The sequence below is a fragment of the Eurytemora carolleeae genome, unplaced genomic scaffold (genome assembly GCF_000591075.1).
Source record: "Eurytemora carolleeae unplaced genomic scaffold, Eaff_2.0 scaffold1008, whole genome shotgun sequence".
Taxonomy (NCBI): Eukaryota; Metazoa; Arthropoda; class Copepoda; order Calanoida; family Temoridae; genus Eurytemora; species Eurytemora carolleeae.
In genome coordinates, this window is record NW_019396908.1 from 71162 (window position 1) to 93133 (window position 21972).

The window sequence follows — 21972 nt, forward strand, 5'->3', positions numbered from 1 at the left end:
TGTCCGTTAGATGGCAGTCAAAAAAAACTTTCATGAAACAATAGCATGGCGTGCCGGGACACTATAGGCCAAGTCTATCCAAATAGAGCATATTATCAGTCTGTTTAGTCTTTGATTCTTCTACTCTGGGACATCTTTTATCCAAGGGTTGAAAGCTCTCATACAAAAACCGTTCTGCATATTGCTAATGACTTTTTACAAATTTAAGTTTTAAATTATTTATAAAAAATTTATCGCTTTCATATCTATTTGTATAGGGCTACAAAAAAGTTTAAGTGAGTTTACTGAGGTTAAAAAAGACCCAGTCGCAGTTGCACCACTTTTAAGTAGACCCGTGATGCTTTACATAACAATCTAGATCAATATGGGACAATAGTAGACCCGTGATACTGTACATAACAATCTAGATCAAAATGGGAGTGGGACAATAGTAGACCCGTGATACTTTACATAACAATCTAGATCAATATGGGACAATAGTATACCCGTGATACTTTACATAACAATCTAGATCAATATGGGACAATAGTAGACCCGTGATACTTTACATATCAATCTAGATCAATATGGGACAATAGGCATAGCTATGGTCTTAATCAACTATTGTATGTGTTTCAAATAAGTTGATCATCCATCTCAGTCTTTTATGAATTATACACTTTTTTATTTCTACAAAAACGTTTTTTTTTAATTTTATATATTGCAGTAATTACATATTGACAGCTTTTAGTTTTACCTTATCAGAAAATAGATTTCTTTCACAAAAAGAATGAATTTTTCTCAGTCTAAGAAACTTGAAAACATTAAAAATATATTCTTCAGCTTTTTCCCAATTTTCCTCATAGAACACTGAATTGTATAAATATATTATATATATAAAGATAAAGAAAATGTTTTAAATAAAAAATTATACAACATACATTAGAGAATACATTGAAAATTAAAATATATGTAAGAAAGCGTTTCTTTTGTAATAGGTGATTTTCAAAAGATTGAGCAAAACAAAATAATTTTATTTAATAAGATGATTCCTAACTATGCTATTTTATTATTTGTTTTGCCTCAATTTCAAACCTGATTGGCAGCTAAAGAAATTGAGTCTTTGCCACAAACTTTGATTTTCTTACTCTTATCTCTTTGCAACCCTTCATTTTACACCTGAAATATTTTAACTTTGAATTCTGTGAGATCAAATAATTTACATATGAAATATTAAAGGTGTACACCACCAGGTTGCAAAGAAATAGGGATTGGAAAATTTGAGTTTGTGGAAAAAAACTCAATTCCTTTTAAGTTTGCCTTTTAAATGAAACTTTTTATGAACCCTTTCATACGTTAAATATATCTTTAGTTTATGACTATATATCTAACCTACTTATACTGTCATAATTACGTACATATATAATTTCTTAGATCAGTGAAAACACAACATTCTTACTTATTTTTGATCCTGCAAGGAAGGAGTTTTTGGTATCTAGAAAGAAACAAAAACAATTGTGCACTGGACTAGAACTTAAAATTGAGATAAATTGGCTGGGAATTGATAAAATTATATCAAATTATTCTTCAATTGACACCCGGGAACATCCCACTTGACCACTAACAATCTCAGTGAAAACTAGATTCATTTAAAAGGACTGTAGGCCTAATTTTCAGTTACCCTTCATTAAAAAAAATAGATTGGCATGCCCGATTCACATCTGAGCCATCAATATTTTGCATTTTTCGCGAAAAATTCTTTTCACCGATCATTATTTCAATCTGTTTCGTGAAAAAAACGAAAAATGAAATTTTTCTCGAAATTGTCGAGTCGCATATTATTAATCCAGATCGTTTCGCAAAATTTATTATCGCGAAAAATTGCGAAATTTCGCGAAAAAGTTAGGTGGCAAAGACGCAGTTTCTTTATAAGAGCAGGATTTGATGAGTACAAAAATATATTATTATTACTGAAGTTAATTAAGTGGAAAGGAGTTGATTTTTTGCCACAAACTCTGATTTTCAAATCTCTACATCTTTGTAACCCAATGTCGTAGACCTTAGATATTTCAAACTATTAATACTTATAGATAAACTAATCTAAGCTTGAAATATCAAAGGTTTGCACCATCAGGTTGCATATATATTGGATCATAAGATTTGAGTTTGTGGCAACAACTCAATTCCTTAAGGTTTTATATAGGTATAATATTATCAATCTTCAATAGAAAAACTAATGATATTGTAGTATGAAGTGTGATTGTTTTTTGAGCTTTATTTTATTTATTTTATTTTATTTTCTTATTTATTGTGATGTTTTTTTTTACTAGCAAGAAAGATATTCTTTTTTAAATCTAAATATTTTTATTTTCTAGGGTTATTCAATTTAACAAAAAATTTTACGTATAATAATCACAATTTTTATGTTTACAAAAAAACATTTTTCTTTAGTAAATATAATCAGTTATGTAACATACCAACTTGTACAGTTAATGAGGTTCGAGAAATGCATGATGGGTAAAGATTGACAATGACTATAAGATGCGCTAGATAAGCGCCATCGTCATTAGAGCACTTCGAATGGTCAAATATGCTATTTAACTTTAAGAGATATTTAAGAACCATTTGAGATCAGTGCATATTTATGTTTAAGCGGTTTAGAATTAATTACGCAGAGATCCAGATAGTGATGAAAATTATATATTAATTTTCAAGACCGGGATTCCTTCCAGAAACTGCATTGCACTTAATTTGTCATCAAACCTGTAGAATTTCTTGAGATATCCTTTAAATTAGGATGCAGATCTATTTATATGTATATCTATGATTCTAACTTGATATCCTGATATATTTCCTGTTATGATGTATCGTTATTCGTTGATCTATTTATTTGCCTATCTATGATTCTTACTAGATTTCCTGATATATTTCTTGTTAGGTTGTATCGTTATTCGTTGATCTATTTATTTATATATCTATGATTCTAACTAGATTTCCTGAAATGTTTCCTTTTAGGATGTATCGTTATTCGTTGACCCATTTATTTGTATATCTATGATTCTAACTAGAATTCCTGGTGTATTTCTTGTTAGGATGTATCGTTATTAGTTGATCTTTTTATTTGTATATCTATTATTCTAACTAGATTTCCTGATATATTTCTTGTTAGGATGTATCGTTATTCGTTGATCTATTTCTTTGTATTTCTTTCATTCTAATTAGATTTTTTTGAATTTTTAGAATGTATCAATGATCTATTTATTTGTATATCTGTGATTTGAACTAGATTTCTTGGTATATTTCTTGTTAGGATGAATGAATGATCTATTTATTTGTATATCTATGATTCTAACTTTAACTTTATATTATAAAGAGGAAAGACAAGTATAATTAAGAAAAGGTTTTCCACTGTATAACATATCTTAGAATAATAACCTACAGTGTGCAGGGTGTCCCAATAAACATAGGACTTGGATGATGATTTCAAGATCATATTAATAAATAATTCAGTATAGTGATGGGAAAACTGTAATTGTTGTGACAACTCAATGAACCCAGGGAAGGGTTTTGTCATGGCTGAAATTGAAAACTTATTATTTAAGCTTAAAAATCCGCAAAACTTGTTATTCGTTAGAATAAGGAGTACGTTAAAAATAAATGTCGGCTTAAAAATATAGCATTTTGGTGCAATTTCTTTCTTGAATTGTTATGCCTAACATGCAACATTGTAATGTTAAGGTAATATGATAACAATAATAATAAATATTGTTTTAGGTTTATCGTTTTTCTCGAAGTAGTCAAATCAGGATATGTTCAAAATAGACGAGGGTAAGTTCTTGCAATAAATAAATATAAATATATGAATATATAAAAGGTTTTTTAAACGAACAGATTTGAACTTCACTCGAAAAACACAGTACTTCCAAATTAAAATGTACTTCAAAGAATGATCAGGGGTCAAAACATGGCATTTTGGAATCCTCAATTCTAGTGCTTTAACATAGACGAGGTGTGCAAATCCAAATTAAGAACTCGTCCCTGCAAAATATTTGCAAAATTTCTACATGATTAGGTTATTCTGATCCTTTTATTACACAAACACAATTTTAAAACCACCTCTTTGAGCCTTAGTTCCTACATTTAAATTTTAAGAAGGGTCGCGATTTGACATGTTTCGATTTTAGCCCTACTAACTGTCATAAATAGTATTATAATCAAAATTGTTAATCTTTTTATTCTTTGCAACCCAATGTTTTAGATCTTTGACATTTCAGACTATGAATTCTGTTAGACCAAAAAGTCTAAACTTGAAAATTCAATAGTTTACATAATATGGTTGCAAAGATAAAGGGAGTACGTAGATTTTGAAAAATACTCAGATACTTTATATTTAAGGTTTACTTTATCTTGTTTGGCGCGCCAAGTTGACTGTACAGTTAGTTGGGACCCAACATGTTGTACAGGTCAGCTCGAGGCAGGCAGGGGTCAACTGGAGGAAGGTTCAGCCAGAAACTTTGAGTCCATGGCTAACTACAGGTAATTGAAAAATATTGCATGTGCATATAAGAACTAGGAGCATGAACAAGAATAAAACTAAATAACTCCTTGTAGGGCCGCTCGTTATTGCCCAATAATGAAGTTATAGTTCAATTAACTCGGCTTCTTCTTTTTAAAAATCTTTTCTTCAACTGAACGTTGCCAAGCTCTGACAGATGGATAAACTCACGATTATACGAAATATGCTTCGATTAGGATGCCATGACCATTGTGTTTATCTGGAAACAATTCATGACTATTGTGTTATCTGGAAACAATTCATGACTAATTGTGTTTATCTGGAAACAATTCATGACTAATTGTGTTTATCTGGTAACAATTCGTACTACTAAAATATTAACTTTTATATTTCAGTACAAAAAAAAGAATATAACTAATTGTTTAGTTTTTGATTTGATTTTTCCATCATGTATTTTTCTGTTAGAAACTTGTTAAACACTTAAGTGAAAAAAAAAGAAGAAAAAAATATTCACGCCAATTTCTATAATTAGTGATAATATTGCAGATATAAATATCGAAATACAGATGGAATAAATCTAAGTGACCCTTCATTTTTAGAACAACTTCTCAGATTCACATCAGTAACTTTTAAATCTTTTCTATCAGACAAATATTGTATAGTATATAATCCTTTTTAATAAATACAAACAAAATAACATTGTCATATATTTCAGATTTGGAACCCTGTTCCGTAATTCCATACCTCCTCCCCGACAATACACTCCGCCATCCTTCGACGATATTTTCGGTAACAATAAAATCCTCGAGAAAACAAATCCGAATTTAGAAGAAGAAAATCTGAAAGAAGAAGAAGAAAAAGAAGAAAAGAAGAAGGAAGTTAAGAAGCCAACGGAAAAGATTGCAATTAATTTGAAACTGCCCGGCCAAGTGGGACAATTAAAGGTTTAATATTTTAATTACAATTTCTAAATCAAACCTTTTTATTTTTAACCAAAAAAAAGAGATAAAACAAGACAAAACTCAAAAGAATCTTTTTAATTTTAGGTTCCTCAGATACAGGGATTAGATTCAACCTACCTTACTAAACTAAACCTGTTAAAATTAAAGCAATATCAGCAAATGTTTATGAAAAAACATAATAAAGCCGCAAATACCGGCAAACCTTCCACTTCTTCCACCACACCCACACCCACTACCACAACAAAAACAACAACAACAACATCGGTTCCAGCAACATTTCTTCCATTCTTCAGAAGTTCCTTGAGTTCCAGTGTTCCCCGCCTACAAGAAAGGAACAGGAACGGGTTTGAGTCTGAACCTTGGTTGGAAAATAAAGAAAATCTGGAAACTACTAAGAGCGATGAATCAGGGGAAAATACTGCAAATGAGAAATTGCGTGAAAATCCGCAAAGCGAACCTAACAGATTCTTTGCGAGGAGAAAAATTAAGCCAACTCGTAAACGGCCAGAATATGACGAATCTCGTGAAAATGTCGATACTTCGCCTAGCTCACGTAATATAGAAAACAAACAGTTTGAAGATACAACTCAAGGGTATAAAGAAAGCAACGCTAACAATCCTTTGTATCTGAAACCAGTATCATTTGGAACTGAAAGATATCAGACATCTTTTAACATTGCTAAGATAGAAACCACTTCAGTGCCTAGAGTGGCAAGCTTCAGCGGACATAACTTCATTGATATGAGTTCTTACACAAGGGAAATTTTAACTTGAAAAAAAATAAACCCAAGTTTTTGTAAATTTTGAATTTGGTTGATCCAAACATCCTTATTTGATTAAAGTATAAGTTAGTTCTTTCTTTGAAAAGTTTAATGTTTTTATCTGAGTTAACTTACAAACTTGATTAAAAATCTAGAATGTGGGGGGGGGGGGCGGTATAGAATAAGAGATTTCTTAAACATTTTCTCTTCCTTTTTACATTTCAATAAACTGTTGACGTAATTTCAAATGACTCTTTGTTTTAGAATGGCATGCCCAATTCACAATGATATATTCATTTAGACTTTCGCCTAAGCAAAAATGATGAGGCTATCCCTGCTTTTTTCTCTGAATATTGATCATTTTCATAACTTGTTTTCTTTATAGGGCACTTGCAGTTTGTTGCAACAAAAGCAAAAATGAATCTCAGACATAGTTTAAAAGTAATAAAAGATGATCTCCTCATCGTTGTTGTTGAAAGGGTACCGTGTCGTTGTACATCGAGTTTGCAACTCTTAAACCCTCGAGTCACCTGAAATTACATTCACAGTCTCTTTAAGTAGATTTTATATATGGTGGTAGACGATAATATTAATAAAAGGAAGACGACTTTTCAATTAAAATTTTATTGTTAACAAGCTTTTTTAGAAGTTTACAAGTTTACAAATAATTAAAAAGAAGCTTTTTTAAGTGACAGGTTCTTATGGTTTCCAGTTTTTTTGTGTATCCATGCTTTTCAAAAGCTTTATATGAATCAAAGTAATATCGAAAGTTGTCTTCATTATATTCATATAATCGCCTACCACTGTAAGTAAGCTCGTCGCTCATATACAGGGTTACCCAGAAAGGATGAAATTGTAAAGACGACCTGAAACTCTTGAATATAATATTTTTGTGACTTAATCAATGATCCGTCAAAAAAAAAGGTTACAGTTGCAGGGAATCATAATTATGAGGAAACAAACATCAGTTAAATTCTGTACAATCGTCTCTGAATTGTCTACTGTTGGTAACCTTGTAAATATTTGATCGTTAAAGTTGCAGCCAAACGACTAAACCAAATTTGCAGGCATTTTTGAAGGACCATGGGTGACAAAAAAGCTAAAAAAAATAATTTAACTTTCATAAAATTGTTAAACATGGGCAACACCGGGTACTTCAGCTGGTTTTTATAAGATTAGATAAACAAAAATTAATAAAAAGACCGTGGAACTATTTTTTTTTCTTCATTTTTTAATATCAGTTAAATTAATTTCTCAGGATTAGAGAAAATGAAAACCAGCCAACAATGTCACCATCATCCAATCCATCCAATCAATCAAATCCATCTACTTCATTAAACCAACCAACTACATCCAATCCAGAGGAAGATATCTTGAACACATATTCAGAAAACATTTATGAAAATATTCTTGAGATAGAGGAGAAGGAGGAGAAGGAGGAGAAGGAGAAGATGAACCAAGAAGATCAGTTCACAGAAGAGCTTTGTAATGTTCTTAACATCTATTCATCTATTCATCTATTCATCTATTCATCTATTCATCTATTCATCTATTCATCTATTCATCTATTCATCTATTCATCTATTCATCTATTCATCCTTTCATCCTTTCATCTATTCATCCTTTCATCTATTCATCTATTCATCTATTCATCTATTCATCCTTTCATCTATTCATCTTTTCATCTATTCATCTATTCATCTATTCACCTATTCATCCATTAATTTATTCATCTATTCATCTATTCACCTATATATCTATTCATCTATTCATCTATTTATCTATTTATCTATTTATCTATTCACCTATTTATCTCTTCATCTTTTAATCTATCCATCTATTCATCCATTCTTATATCTCCTTGCCCATCCAAATAAATGTTTTATCTGTTTCCGATAACATCTTTTGAACCAGGAGATTTACTCATGGCTCAATGCTTTGCATCTATTCCAAACTCATTGAAAAGTCCAACTTTTACAAGATCACTATTCATTTATTTCAAAGTTCAATGAAAGAATTATATGATTAAGAATAAGAAACTCACTTAAAACATAAAATTTTTTTGCCTATTTTTTCAAAAGAATTTAAACATATAACTGATCCGTAATCTTAATAAATATAATTAATTTGTTCACATTTTAGAAATGTTTAATTTGACGTTTTCCAGCTAAATCATAATGTTAGAGTGTGCAAATTCTACTAGAAAATTGATTGACAGTTTTCTATTTTGTTCGACAGAATTCTTTTGAAATAAAATAGAAAGGGCAACTGAGATCACACTTCAGTTAGAAGAATATTTTCATGTTATTTTTACAAATATCAATTAATATGAGATTTATTAAAACTAGGCTTTGATGTTGCTTCGCGCCCATATTATATTTAAACTTTTAATTGTGTACAATATGAACAATAACAAACAAAAAAGTTCGCGGATAATATTTGTTCGCGCATTTTCAAAATCAAAAACTTTTGGACACACATTTTTGTAATTTTGAGCATCCCTAAGCCTTTCCTCTGTCATGGGAGGTTCCACACAAAATTTGAGCCCGATCGGTTCAGCCTTTTCCACGTTTGTTGGAAACAAACATATACAAACAGAAAGACAAGCAAAGTCTATAGAAATAGATATATAAATTGAAACTCCACGCGACATATATTTTCAATAGCATGTCCCTCAGTTGTTTCTCTTCAATTTTGAAATGTGCCATAAACGATTTGTTTTTGTTTTTGTTTTAGTAAGATATAACAAATGGCTGTGAAAGAGTTGAAAAACAACGATTACATTTTATTATCATAAAAAAAACTTATTATGAATTATCTTCAAATCGTTATTTTCATATTTTTTTCTTTTTTAGATTTGTAACGGAGCATCCATGCTGTGTTTTTACTCAGGGTATAGATATGGTGGCTAGACCTAGAGCTATGGATGGAAGTGCAGATCTAAGGTAGCTTTTTGTTTAAAAACGATAAACTAAAAAAAAAAACTTTTTCCTTTAAAAAAACACTAAAAAATCGTTTTCCGTTTCAAAACAGAAACTGGCCTTGTTACTATGAATACCTATTCCAGAGGAAACTTTTTTTGTTGTGACCTATGTAGGATTTATTCGCTGTTGGTCACCATTATACCATTATACCGTTCTGAATCTACTTCTTAAGTTGCAATAACTACGATCGTACAACAACTGACAACATTTTAACAACAATTGACATCATGGTGAAAAGTCATTTTAAACTTTGCTTTATTTTTTTGCTAGAAACTCAAATTTTCTAATCCCTTTATGTTTGCAACCTGATTAAAAGTGTAATCCTCTGATATTTCATCTCATCCTTTGTGGGTACACATGTATTAATAGCAGTAGTACTCGATCCTAGTACAAGCCTGGTCTAATACTATACTATACTATACTATACTATACTATACTATACTATACTATACTATACTATACTATACTATACTATACTATACTATACTATACTATACTATACTATACTATACTATACTATACTATACTATACTATACTATACTATACTATACTATAGATGGAGATATATGCAAAGTGGGCAGGATTCTAACCTCAAGGTTCCACAGGGTAGAATGCTTTCAGGTTTCCCCGTTGCAAAAACAAGGTAACATTTTTGAACTTTTATTTTTAAACTTTGTAAATTTTGTATTTGCAAACTTTTAAATACATATACATTTATATATGCATATTTACAGGAGACTCTTAAAATTGTTAAATAAAGGACAACATTTTTAAGCGGCGCGACTTAATCTGTATTTTATGTTCTTTTACTAGTAGCTGAAACAAAAATGTTCAAATAAAATGGGTCTGTGTTAACACTAAACAATAACTGTGCTTACTATTAGTCGAACTATTTAAAACCATACTTTGAGTCTCATTGCTATCTTCTATTCTATAATTTTATGGGTCCTATATATTGTTGCTAATCCACCATTAGCTATATTAAATGTGATGTAAACAATAAATATATTGCTTTCCTTTTCATTTATTAGAATGGGCGCGGGGGGCACATATTCCCATAATAAATTTTTTAAGAGGTTTTTAAATATTATCTCCTATACACTAAATTTTTGTTATCTATATATATAAAGGTGTAATCTCTGTTTGTTTGTCCGATCATAACTCAAGAACCCCTAAACTGATTTGCCTCAAATTTTGATTGTGGAACTCAGGAGAGCAACGGGAATATTCTTAGCTTAGTTTTTAGATTCTAAGTTGAGTGTTTTCACTTTTAGAGGGAAAAATAGATAAAATTTACGACAATTTTTTTATTTTTAGTGGTGATACATCCTTTACATCGAGGAAGCATGATAATTCTATTCATTACAACTATGCATTGTCTAAGGTAACTAAAATGTTTAAATCTAAAATGCTGTAGAAATTATTTTGTATGTACCTTTATCTTCTTACACCGTAAATTCAAAAATGCATGAATTACTCAAATCTTGAATCTTTATTTACAGTGTATAGTATAAATTATTACTTAATACTTCTCTCTAATAGAAAAAAAAAGACAATTTTAGTATATATGAATAGTGTATTTGGCCAATTATTACTTAATACTTCTCTCTAAAAGAAAAAAAGACAATTTTAGTATATATGTATAGAGTATTTGGCCAATTATTACTTAATACTTCTCTCTAAAAGAAAAAAAGACAATTTTAGTATATATGAATAGAGTATTGGCTAATTATTACTTAATACTTCTCTCTAAAAGAAAAAAAGACAATTTTAGTATATATGAATAGAGTATTGGCCAATTATTACTTAATACTTCTCTCTAATAGAAAAAAAAGACAATTTTAGTATATATGTATAGAGTATTTGGCCAATTATTACTTAATACTTCTCTCTAATAGAAAAAAAAGACAATTTTAGTATATATGAATAGAGTATTTGGCCAATTTCATCGACAAACATTAAAATGAAATACTGCATTTTCAACTAAAGTTTAATTGATAATAGTATTATTTTGAATTGTACAAGTATGTATTTTTACATATTCCTAGGGTGCATTTAATTGAGTTGAATATGTTAAACAATTTTGCTCCGAATACAATGTCGAAATTTATAATAGTTTTGTACATGACATGCGCTAAATAATTAATTTTTTGTAATTTCCATAAATAAATGGCAGCTTTAAGATCCTCAATGATGAGCACAAAATTATTTTCAAACATTAATTCTCGGCATCAAATATAAACTATAAAATATAATTTTTTCAATTTTTAATCAAGTGGTTTTCTTGGTATGAAATATGATATGTTGTTTATTTGGATGAAAACCAACATTTTTAATTTACTAAAACTTATTGTTGATAAAATTTAATGCTTTGGTGAACATAAAACAATTTTCTCAAACTTAATATTTACCAGCTAAATGAGAAAATTAATAATATATGAGTTTAGAGAGATTTTAAATCCAGTCTTCCAAATTTCAACCAAACAATAATCCTTTAGAACTGTCACGTGTACGTACTATATATGTTAACATTATTCTTATGTTTATATATATATAAACACATTCATATATTTGAAATATTTGAAGCATCATGAACATGATAATAATTGTATTTTAGGATGTAGTATCTGTTCCTGTTTATCACTACAATGGCGGCCCCCACGTGACCACAACAATCCTCAGCCAATGTTGGCGCCTTACCTACCTGCACTGTGACCAGGAGACAGAACACCCCTGCTGCGCCCTAGCGGTAGCGGAACAAACTAAACAGTACAACAGCCTCAGTACAAGTGTACTTGATAAATGGCTGGTCAGAAGTTAATTATAAAGAAAAAGACATATATAGATTAGATTTAAACATTTTTAGAACAAGTTCTTTGGGTGCAAAAATATTACTATTGTTCACTCATCTCCACAATAAAAACCCACAATTTCTTTGTTGTGTGCACCGAAAGCTTCAATTTGTTAATTACCATTTACGATCTCTCCTTCTAATATCCGGCACCCAGCGCTATGTGTACACCACAGAAACTCTTTCTTTGAAATAAGTTTCTAATGCAACAACTTTGCTGATTTGTTTCAAAACTGCCACTAATCAAATTTTTGAAGGTTTCAGGACCAGTATAGAACTAAAAACAATCTAAAATTTAATAAGAATAGAAAATTTCACACTGACAGAGAATTGGACCGAATTCAAAATTCCAGATCGAAATATAACTATATATATATATATATATATATAAATATATATAAATTCCAGATCGAAATATAGCACAGCTTAACTTACATCTCCTATTTAATTATTGGTAATGCTGTGTAATTGCAAGACATAGCGCTTTTGTAACACTTACGGGCATATTTATTTTATTAATTAAATTTTGTTCTAAAAGCAGGGAAAACCAGAAAGCAGATGAATGATTGGTGTCTTCATTCTTTCTTATGATTATGAAACGTCACTGTAGGGGTTGCATATTAATTTGTTACTTAAATCTGTTAAATCTCTGATAATATTATAAGCGCAATATTAAGATTAACTCATGGCAAATTAAAAAATCCTTATTTAGCTACAGCCATTGATTAAAGAACTTAAACACGACAATGATTTCCTTATAGCTTGCATGTAAATCACTCTTTTTTAATAAATATGTGATTTTTCAAGTACGTTTAATATTTAGTTATGCTTAAACCCTAATATTTTAGAACAATATATAATCCATTCTAAAGCTTTAGAAGATTGTTTTTAACCCTAATATATAATATATATTAATGTTAATTATTAATCTTCGATATCTGTTAAGGTGACGGGTCGGGATCTAAATATTTATTGTAATCCAAATATCAATTTCAAATATTAATAATCAGTTTATTTATATTTAATTTGTTCGTGATTTTAAGTAACCTTGCATTTCATTTATCCAAATTAAGGAGTTTTCAACATTAAATGGACTGTACATGTAAATTTAAGTGATCGTCCATTTATAGAGTTGTGATTTTTTTTTCTGAAGTAGAAGTTATCCTTATTTTCTATTTTGAAATTGATTTTAAACTACGGTTCCCTGGTTGACTCTTTCTGCAGCACAGAGAAACGGAAGGAAATCAAGAGAAGTTATATAATTTTAAGTCAGAATAACAACGATATATTCATCTTTGTACATCTTATAAATATGGATACACTGATGGGAATCGTACATGCTACTCTACAAATGAAGGGGTACTTGAAATAACGTCTACAGTCTCTTACATGCAGATAATCTCTGGTTAAGGTCGCTTAAGTTACGTTAATATTCATCCTTAAAGGGACTGTAAGTGAAATTTCAAGTGACGCTCTTTGCAAAGATGGTAATACCCGATTCACAGCTGTGCTCTTGAAACCTTTATCTGATTGTTAATTCTGATAAATCCTACAATTTTCTTGCAGAAGAAATGCGCAATTCACTTTTGTAGAGAAACCACAACTGAAAAAGATTATTTTTCAAAATTATAAACATAGATATCAATTAATTCATACTTGATCAGACACACTTTTCAGGGTGCGGTTGTAAATCGGGGATAATTACTGGAATGTCATTTGAAATTATGCTTACAGTCCCTTTAAATGTGAAAAATAAGTGTATCTACTTATATTGAAGAACAGAAGCTCTCGATTGTTAAAGAATCTCAATTATAGAATAAAACATCACAATTGTTTTGTTATTTGTAAATATATTATGTTTACATAGTCATAAATAAAATTGTAAGGATGATAATTCATATTTGTTTTCCCCTTGTCAGGAATGTTGTTTAAGAAAATTTTACTAAGATAAATTTGTAAATGTGTTGGTTCTTTTTTTTACACATTTTTTATCCCGAAATGCGGATATTTTATTGAGGTTGAGAAAAGTATTATAATTATATTTTCTATATTGATAACTTTTTGGTTGACCTATTTTTAACATATTTAGCATATTTTAAACATAGTAAAGCGTACTGCAGCCTTGAACCATTTTTTATATCCAGGGGCATATATAATGACTTTCTAGGGGGGGGGGGGGGATGGGTAAATTTTAACGTTTTGTGCGCGTAGCGTGGCGATTTTTACCCCCCCCCCCCTTAGAAATTTGTTGCCTCCCCTTAAACCATGTACAACCCCATTCATGATGTATATCAAATTATGAGTTTTAGCTGGGTTTCATTTCAATTTCCCAATCATTTATGGGATTAACAAACCCAAATAAAAGGTTTCCAGTACCCCCTTTCAGCTTTCACCTTTCTTAATTTATACCCTAAAGGATGTCCTCCATAAATTGATATTTTTCTGTAAAAACTGGATTTATTTCAATCATATGTGCAAATATTATATATATGTACGTATACATGCTATTTCACTAATTTAAAAGAGAAAAAATTTCTTACTTTTTAAAATTTAATTCTTATTAAACTTGACCTTTAAACATTTTAATTTGCANCCCCTCCCCGAAGAGCTTTAATCATAATTTGTCATATAGTGCAAGTACTGCATTAAAATCGTTTTTTTCTCGTAAAATTTATCTAAATTACTTTGTTAGAGTTGATTGAGTAAAATTATCTGCGCGAAGCGCCAAAAATTAGTTTATTATTTTCCTCTTTATGGTAATCATGGACATGGAGAATGGAGATTAAGTTTCTAAACGGGAATATTTATGTCCACAAAGTTCTACAGGGGGCAATTACCCCCAAGATTCTAGGTGTGGGGGGGTATTACCCCCAGGATTCTAGGGGGAATTTTTAACCCCAGTACCCCCTATATACGCCTCTGTTTATATATCTACATTTATAACATTTCCTGGTTTCCTTCTTTGTTCAGTTTTTGCTGCTGAGTGTTTACTAAGCTATATATAATTCTTTCCAATATATTTCTCTGCTCACGTTGGTTGAAAAATATAAAACAAAACTTTACACTGTGATCTGTCATCAAAAGCTTCTAAGCTCTCAAGCACAAATATATGAGAATTTTGCCAATTGCTTCTTTAAAACTAAAGCTAAGGTTAAGTAAATACTGTAAAGTTTGAAATATAACATGAAAGGGAAAGTAGGATGGTGATGTATAATCAAAGGACAAAGTCTGGAAAATTGATCGACTTTTTATAGCAGTCTGGATCCATGTGTTAAAATGTATAACATCAGATTAAATTAAATGTAGTCAAATGAACGTGACATGGAAATTGTGCAGTGTAAACAGACCACTGAATAAGTCATTTAATAAGTTGTTACTTGTTACTGTATACAGTAAAACTATTTACTTTGTAACAACATCATATATGCACTTTAGTATTGCTTGAATGTCGTCTTCCTATTCCATAGTTTTCTGGTTTGCACTGTATTCATTTTCCTGTTGCCAAAAATCATGCAGAATGGTACTAAGCTACTGCTAATTTGTTTTGTACTCAAAACCCTTGCATTTCCTCAATTAACATTCCTTCGAAGTTGAATTAAAACATTTTTAATCCAATGTTTCTATTTTCTATTTACTATTGTTAAATTGAACATCGAGGAAAAACATTTAAAACCTTCATTGAGGACTTTGCAAAGAAAAAGCGTTATCAGCAAACCTGTCTAGAAATTAGGCCTTCATTTTTATTTCTGGAAAATTGAAGGGGGAGGGTAAGGAAGGGTGGAACCACCATCCGATATCCTACAATTTCATCATTCGTGTTAAACTTAACAATACTACGCCTCATTTAATACAAAACGCAAGTCTCGCCATGCTAGAAAATCATAAATCATATTTTTAGTACTCTATATTTCTCAATAGATGTGTATGTATATACAATATGTACTTGGCTTGTCTGTGTCAAATAAACGTTTAAACGGCAAAACCGATCGGGCGAAGTTTTTGGCCGGTTGAAATTTGCAATTTTTTTAAGTTGAGCAAAAACTCGAGATTTAAAGTGGAATTAACTTTTGATTACAAAGTTATTTATGAATTTGATCTTTCACTTAGTGAAAGGTTTCACTGTTTCGATTTTCCTTTGTCTGGGTAGAGAGGTTATAGAGTCGGAGAAATTGTTAGCTTTGGATTTGGGCTGGTAAAGACGACATGATTCGAGGTTGGGATTAGGAGATAGGTTTATGGTCAACAAAATTGTATTATATTACCATTTTAGGAACCGACAATGTATTGATATATATGCTGACCACTCTCTGTATATACCGTGAAACCATACATAGCAAGCAATCTCATTTCGGCTCTGCAGGAATATTTTTCAGGATGTTTTAATCATTAATTATACATATATTCTGGGAACAGGAATAAAGGGAAAGGAAATGACTCTGGTTTGGCATGAGAAAGCCAGTCGCACTGCTTTGCATACAAGTTCGGTAAACTTTACACACACTCTTTTGGTACAGACACACAACATGACTACAGTCAAGGAAATTGCAGAACAATGTTGTCAACTATAATTAAGCTCGAATAATGACTAGTTTATTGTAAACTTTAATCAAATTATATTCTTTCCATGAAAATAATTGGCTTATAGTGTTTTAACAATAAACAAATGTACTCTCCTAGACTGTACAAATACCGAGATTCATATGTACTGTATATACCTACAATACACACCTTCGGTTCGGTAAACTTTACACACACTCTTTTGGTACAGACACAAATTCATGCCGTTTTCGCCCCAGCATATATTATACATATTACCGTTAAGAGACGACTTGAAGGTCGTCTTTGACCTTTGAAATATTTTCCCGCATTTTTTCGTAAACCACTTTTACAAGTTGAATCCTTAAATTTATAATCACAAAATTGCACCTCAATTTAGAGCTTTCAAAATTACAGGAGATTTGAAATGCTTTGTTTTGAATGACTTCTTCAGAGACTGTATTAGATATGAAAGACTTTTTGCAGTTTATTTTGTAAGAATTAGAGTAACTTTTATTATTCTCTTTGGTATCAAACAACTTGACAAAGTATTGAAGAAGCCGTTTTAAACTATTAATCAGCTGTCATAGTTTGTGGAACAACCTGTACTTCAGAAAAACATGGAAAAATAATGTTTGACAGTGCATCAGTGTAACGATCTAGGTCCTGATCAATCTCCCTATACTTGACTCTGACTCTAATAATTAGTCTGCAAGACTCTATCTCTCTAGCCAAAACCCTGGCTCTACAAATCCGTTCGAAACGACTTTTGATGCTATACTAATTTATTTACACAGGTAAATATAGGTTGACCAGACTGGCCGGTCAAAGTCAAATATAACATAGTAAACTAGATAAGCAATACATAGGTAGTAAAGATAGTAAACTAGATAAGCAAAACATATATGATAAGGATAGTAAAATAAGCTTCATCCCCTGAATTTATTACATCAGTATACATTTCAATACAGCTCGTTGGTTTCAATCAATCATAAATTGATAAGAAAGCCATTTTTAAATCTTTCTCTTAACATTTTTAATACAGTAATGACCAGAAAACTCTGGAATAGGATGACGACTTTTATAATCAAATTATAACTTTAAAAGTCCAATGAGCGCGCATGAGACACATCCATCGTGCAGTGTAAACAGATCCATTTCACTTATAATTACTGATTTAAGAACTGTAAAACTATTTGAATTGTAACAACATATAATAAGTATTTTTATAATGGCGTCTTCCTTCCTTTACCATTGTTTTCTGGTTATCACCGTAAATATCAGGTTTTTTTTTCGTGTGATCGAACCCAGTTTTCCTTTGATAATAAGTTGATACAAAATTTTATGGAATTAACTATGAAAACTTTATTTTCCTCAGAGCTCTCTAGGTTTATGAGGACCGGAGGGAGCTTGTTTATTGTTAAGTCGAAATGAGAAAATAATTCCTAAATACAAAACATACTAAAAGTGGACAATTAAGCGGGTTTTAACAATTTTAAAGTTTAAGGAAGTGTACTACTTGTAGTCACTTGTAGTCACAAATAGGATTGCGGGTCACAACGAACTTATCACTTTGAACTTTTAAAAACGAAACAACGATAAACGTTGCACTAAATTAGCCATTCGAAAACGTAATAATTGCGGGATTATTGTGGCATGGAAGACCGAACGGTTGTGGCTGCCAGAAGACAAACAAGCTAATATATGGCCATGGAGGGGGAAATGCTGTGGCTTACGGCCGCCTGCCTTTCACCGAAAAACCAATGTCGAACATCAAAAGTTCAGAATTATTTACCGGACATCGGCAAAAAGAGTCGTTTAAAATGTTTCCTCCATTTGATAACAGAACGACGAACTAAAACTAAAAGAAGACTTCTCAGTTTTTTTGAACGACCGTTTCATGTTCGTTCTTTCTTCATCGCTAACAAAACAAAATGATAGATTTTCAAAAAAGTGGAAATAATCACATTCACAGCTCTCAAGGGATAGGATGAATTCAATAAAATTTGACAAGGATAATGTTCTTAAATATAGGAACATATTTAGACAAGAATGCCAACATATTGAAGATATTTGACCCCAATATTGAAAAACTATTTATTTGAAAATTCTCTCAAGGACTAACAGATATGGATAAAACTAAAATATTCATATTGCTCGTGTGTCTGTTTGTTCCATTAAAACCAACGGCTTACCCGATCGGGTTCAAATTTTATATGACAGCTCCTATGATCCCCAGGAAAGGTTCAGGATTAACCCTATCCCTGCTGGGGTACTTGAAAACCAGGATATGCTGGGGGGGGTCAATTTGACCCCCCCCTCTCTAAATCCCATGTTTTATGTCCAAATATGACAAATGATACATCAATAGAAAGCTCTTGTGCTCTACTTTTAGAATCTGCAAAAAAATTTGCAAATTTGCAAAAATTAAATTTTTATCGCAAAATCCAGTTATACAGTAAAAATTTGTCCAAAAAATGAAAAATTATACATTTTTGAAAAGCCCTTGATCATGCCATTTCAAATATGCAAAAATTTTTGCAAAATTTTAAATAACCTGATTTTTAATCAAGAAAAACTAAAAATGTGCAAATTTCCTTTGACAGGTTGTTGGCAAAAAATTTGCAATTTTTTTCTCGCAAAACTTGTGCAATCCGTTTCCTTATGTCATAGGCTTTCCAAAAAAATCTTATCAAAATCTGACAAGTGAAAGTGGGTCAAAACAAAGATTTAGTTTGTTACAGGCAAAAGCAGTAATTCAGGCAGTGTGCCTGAGGACTCAGGCAGTTAGTATTAAAGCCCGGTTTTAGGCCTAAAGGGAGGGCTTTGGGTATGTAGGAAAAGTCAGAAAATTTCAAGAGCCTCAGACCAATACTTTTTGAGTTATGTAAAAAAAATACAGGGGGGGTCAAATTGACCCCCCCCCCAGCAGGAATAGGGTTAATAGGACTAGCCGTTCTTGAAAAATGTCGACATTTATTGTTTTAAAAATATCGGCGAAAATTTGAATTTTACCGTTACGGCAAAAAAAATGGCGCCATGAAAACACTAAAAACTATAAAAAGGGGTCACGAAGCGCCCTGTTTAGCATTTACAATATATACGCTGTACATTTCCGCAGATGTTATCAGATGAATTGTTTTTAATCTTCATGACAGAAACTATCTCAATAACAACCCAGACCGAAATATATTTTCAATAAAATGTGGAACTAACATCTACTTTCATCACCCTACAGGGGTTTGGTCCAACACCATAAACGAATTTCAAATAAAAGTTTAAAAGCCGATTGGCAATGAAGCCGGGATAACAGGGACTGTGAGGTGATCTCCCCAATTAACACCATTTATCGAAACCATTTAGTTATTTTTAGAAAATACTAATCATACGACATTTGCATTAATAAATCAGCGAATCTAAGAAAAAAATTAACTTATCTGAATGTTTAAATTTTATTCGATTAAGTTAACTAGCTGTGGTGTACAAATTAAAAAGTAACAATATGATGACATTATGCAGCAAGAGTTGGAATGTTAATAGTTGACAAATTTCGGCATAAATGCGCTTTTTCATAAGATGGCATCTAAGGGATAAATAAATCAATAACTGGTACAATTTTAAGGTTTTGTGGCATTAGGTTTAAGAACAGACGGGTAAATAAGTTTAATGAGACATTTCACAGTTTAAATGCATGCGTTGAACTAAATTACAAATAGTCATTTTTACCACATTATTCGGATGTATTGTATATAACTATAGCGGCAAGTACACAATAAAATAATTGATATGAATAGAAATAAAAACTGGTATATAACGAACAGGAAAGGACAGAGGGAAATGGGATTTATTTTTCCAATATTTGATCACAATCCCAAACTGTTTATCATATCTGAATATATCAATAGATCTTTCTAGCTATTTCTTCTTAAAATAATTCTGATTTTCAGAATTGACAAAAGAAAATAGTGATAGTTAAAATTATACTCCAGTGGAATTTGAGTTGCGGAGGTGTGCAAGTCAATTCCTATAATTCATGATTCTGAGCATTAAAAATCAATTCAAAGGTAATTAGTTAAGTGTAGCAAGATAAAGAATTATTTTTTTAAGTCATTAAACATGTTGATAAATTGTCATAGATTCGGCGGTACTAAACAAGCCTAGTCTGAAGTCTTTTTGTCTTTGTTATGATAATTGTCGTCTATGATGGTTTAGCCAGATGTGAGGCTCATGTTATCTGAATTATGCTGGATAAGAATGCATAATCCTTATTAATGACAAAACCAAAAGTTTTTATCGTGTTCCAATATTCATGGAGCTAACATTTGTAGGATTAAATCTCTTATTGGTAGATAAAGAATCCACTGATGGCCGGTGGAGAAAAAATGGCTCTTATAAGATTTTGAAGACTCCTGAGTCCGCGATTTAAAAGCTTCGGCTCGAGTCTTAATTCCTTAAATGCAGCTTTAAGACCCAATCTTAGACCCAACTCTGACGACAGCTTGTGTCACGTGATTGACAGCTGCGAGATCTTAGGCTCGACTTAAGGAGTTAGGCCCAATGAAAATAAAACCGACCTTGGTTGGTTTTAGTGAAGAATAAGGCTCAATGTTGGGTCTTCTTCTCATCAAAACCCGGAATGCGCCAATTCCAACTATGAAAATCCGCCAAATACAAAATTAAACCGGTTTTATGAACTAAACTCTGTTGAAAATTAGATGCAACTTAAATCCGAAAGCCCGAGCCGTATATAAGGCTCAACAACAGCTTAGACCCGAGCCGTATTTTCTTGAATTTTTTAAATCGCCGGCTCTGAACTCCTTGCCCCTGGCAGATGCAAAATCTATGGCTCATGTTGAATAGAAAAGAATCAATGGCTCCCATTGGATGGTATTGTTGGTAGGGCCTCCATGGCTTTCATTGGCTGGTGCAAAATACATGGCTCCTTTAGGATAGTGGAAATACATGTCTCCTATTGGCTGGTGCAGAATCCATGGCTTCTATTGGCTGGAAAAAAATCAAAGGCTCCCATTGGATGGTGAAGATTCCATGATTCTTGTTGGTAAAGAATTCAAAACATTCATTGGTTGGTGCAAAATCCATAGCGCCTATTGGCTGGTGCAGAATCAATAGCTCCTATTGGATGATGCAAAATCCATAGCTTCTATTAGATGGTGGTGAATAAATGGCTCCTATTGGCAAAAACAGAATCCATTGCTCCTATGGGCGGGTAAAATCCGAAGACATAATTGGATGGTTGAGAATTCTGGGTTCCTTTAGGCTAGAGCAATAACTATAAACTTCTATTGGATTGTGGAGACTCCTAAGCTGATTTTTAAAAGCTTAAACTCGCGTAAAACACAGTCAACATCTAATTTGGCCCAA

At 31.3% G+C, this 21972-nt stretch overlaps 1 protein-coding gene across 1 annotated transcript; it reads left to right on the forward strand.

Annotated features, from left to right (window-relative positions):
• The first annotated feature begins 9077 nt into the window (after positions 1-9077).
• Positions 9078-13564, forward strand: LOC111709971 (uncharacterized). The gene is made up of 4 exons (XM_023483954.1): positions 9078-9163; positions 9760-9846; positions 10521-10587; positions 11821-13564. The coding sequence occupies exons 1-4, from the start codon at positions 9120-9122 to the stop codon at positions 12022-12024; spliced, it is 402 nt and encodes a 133-aa protein (XP_023339722.1). The 5' UTR covers positions 9078-9119; the 3' UTR covers positions 12025-13564.
• The last annotated feature ends 8408 nt before the right edge of the window (positions 13565-21972 follow it).

What these genes read in the sequence shown, in the direction of transcription:
- LOC111709971 (XM_023483954.1), top strand. Translation starts at nt 9,120, where the DNA reads ATGGTGGCTAGACCTAGAGCTATGGATGGAAGTGCAGATCTAAG. An exon ending in TTCCCCGTTGCAAAAACAAG is followed by an intron (nt 9,847 to 10,520) that starts GTAACATTTTTG and finishes TTTTATTTTTAG; the next exon opens with TGGTGATACATCCTTTACAT. An exon ending in ACAACTATGCATTGTCTAAG is followed by an intron (nt 10,588 to 11,820) that starts GTAACTAAAATG and finishes ATTGTATTTTAG; the next exon opens with GATGTAGTATCTGTTCCTGT.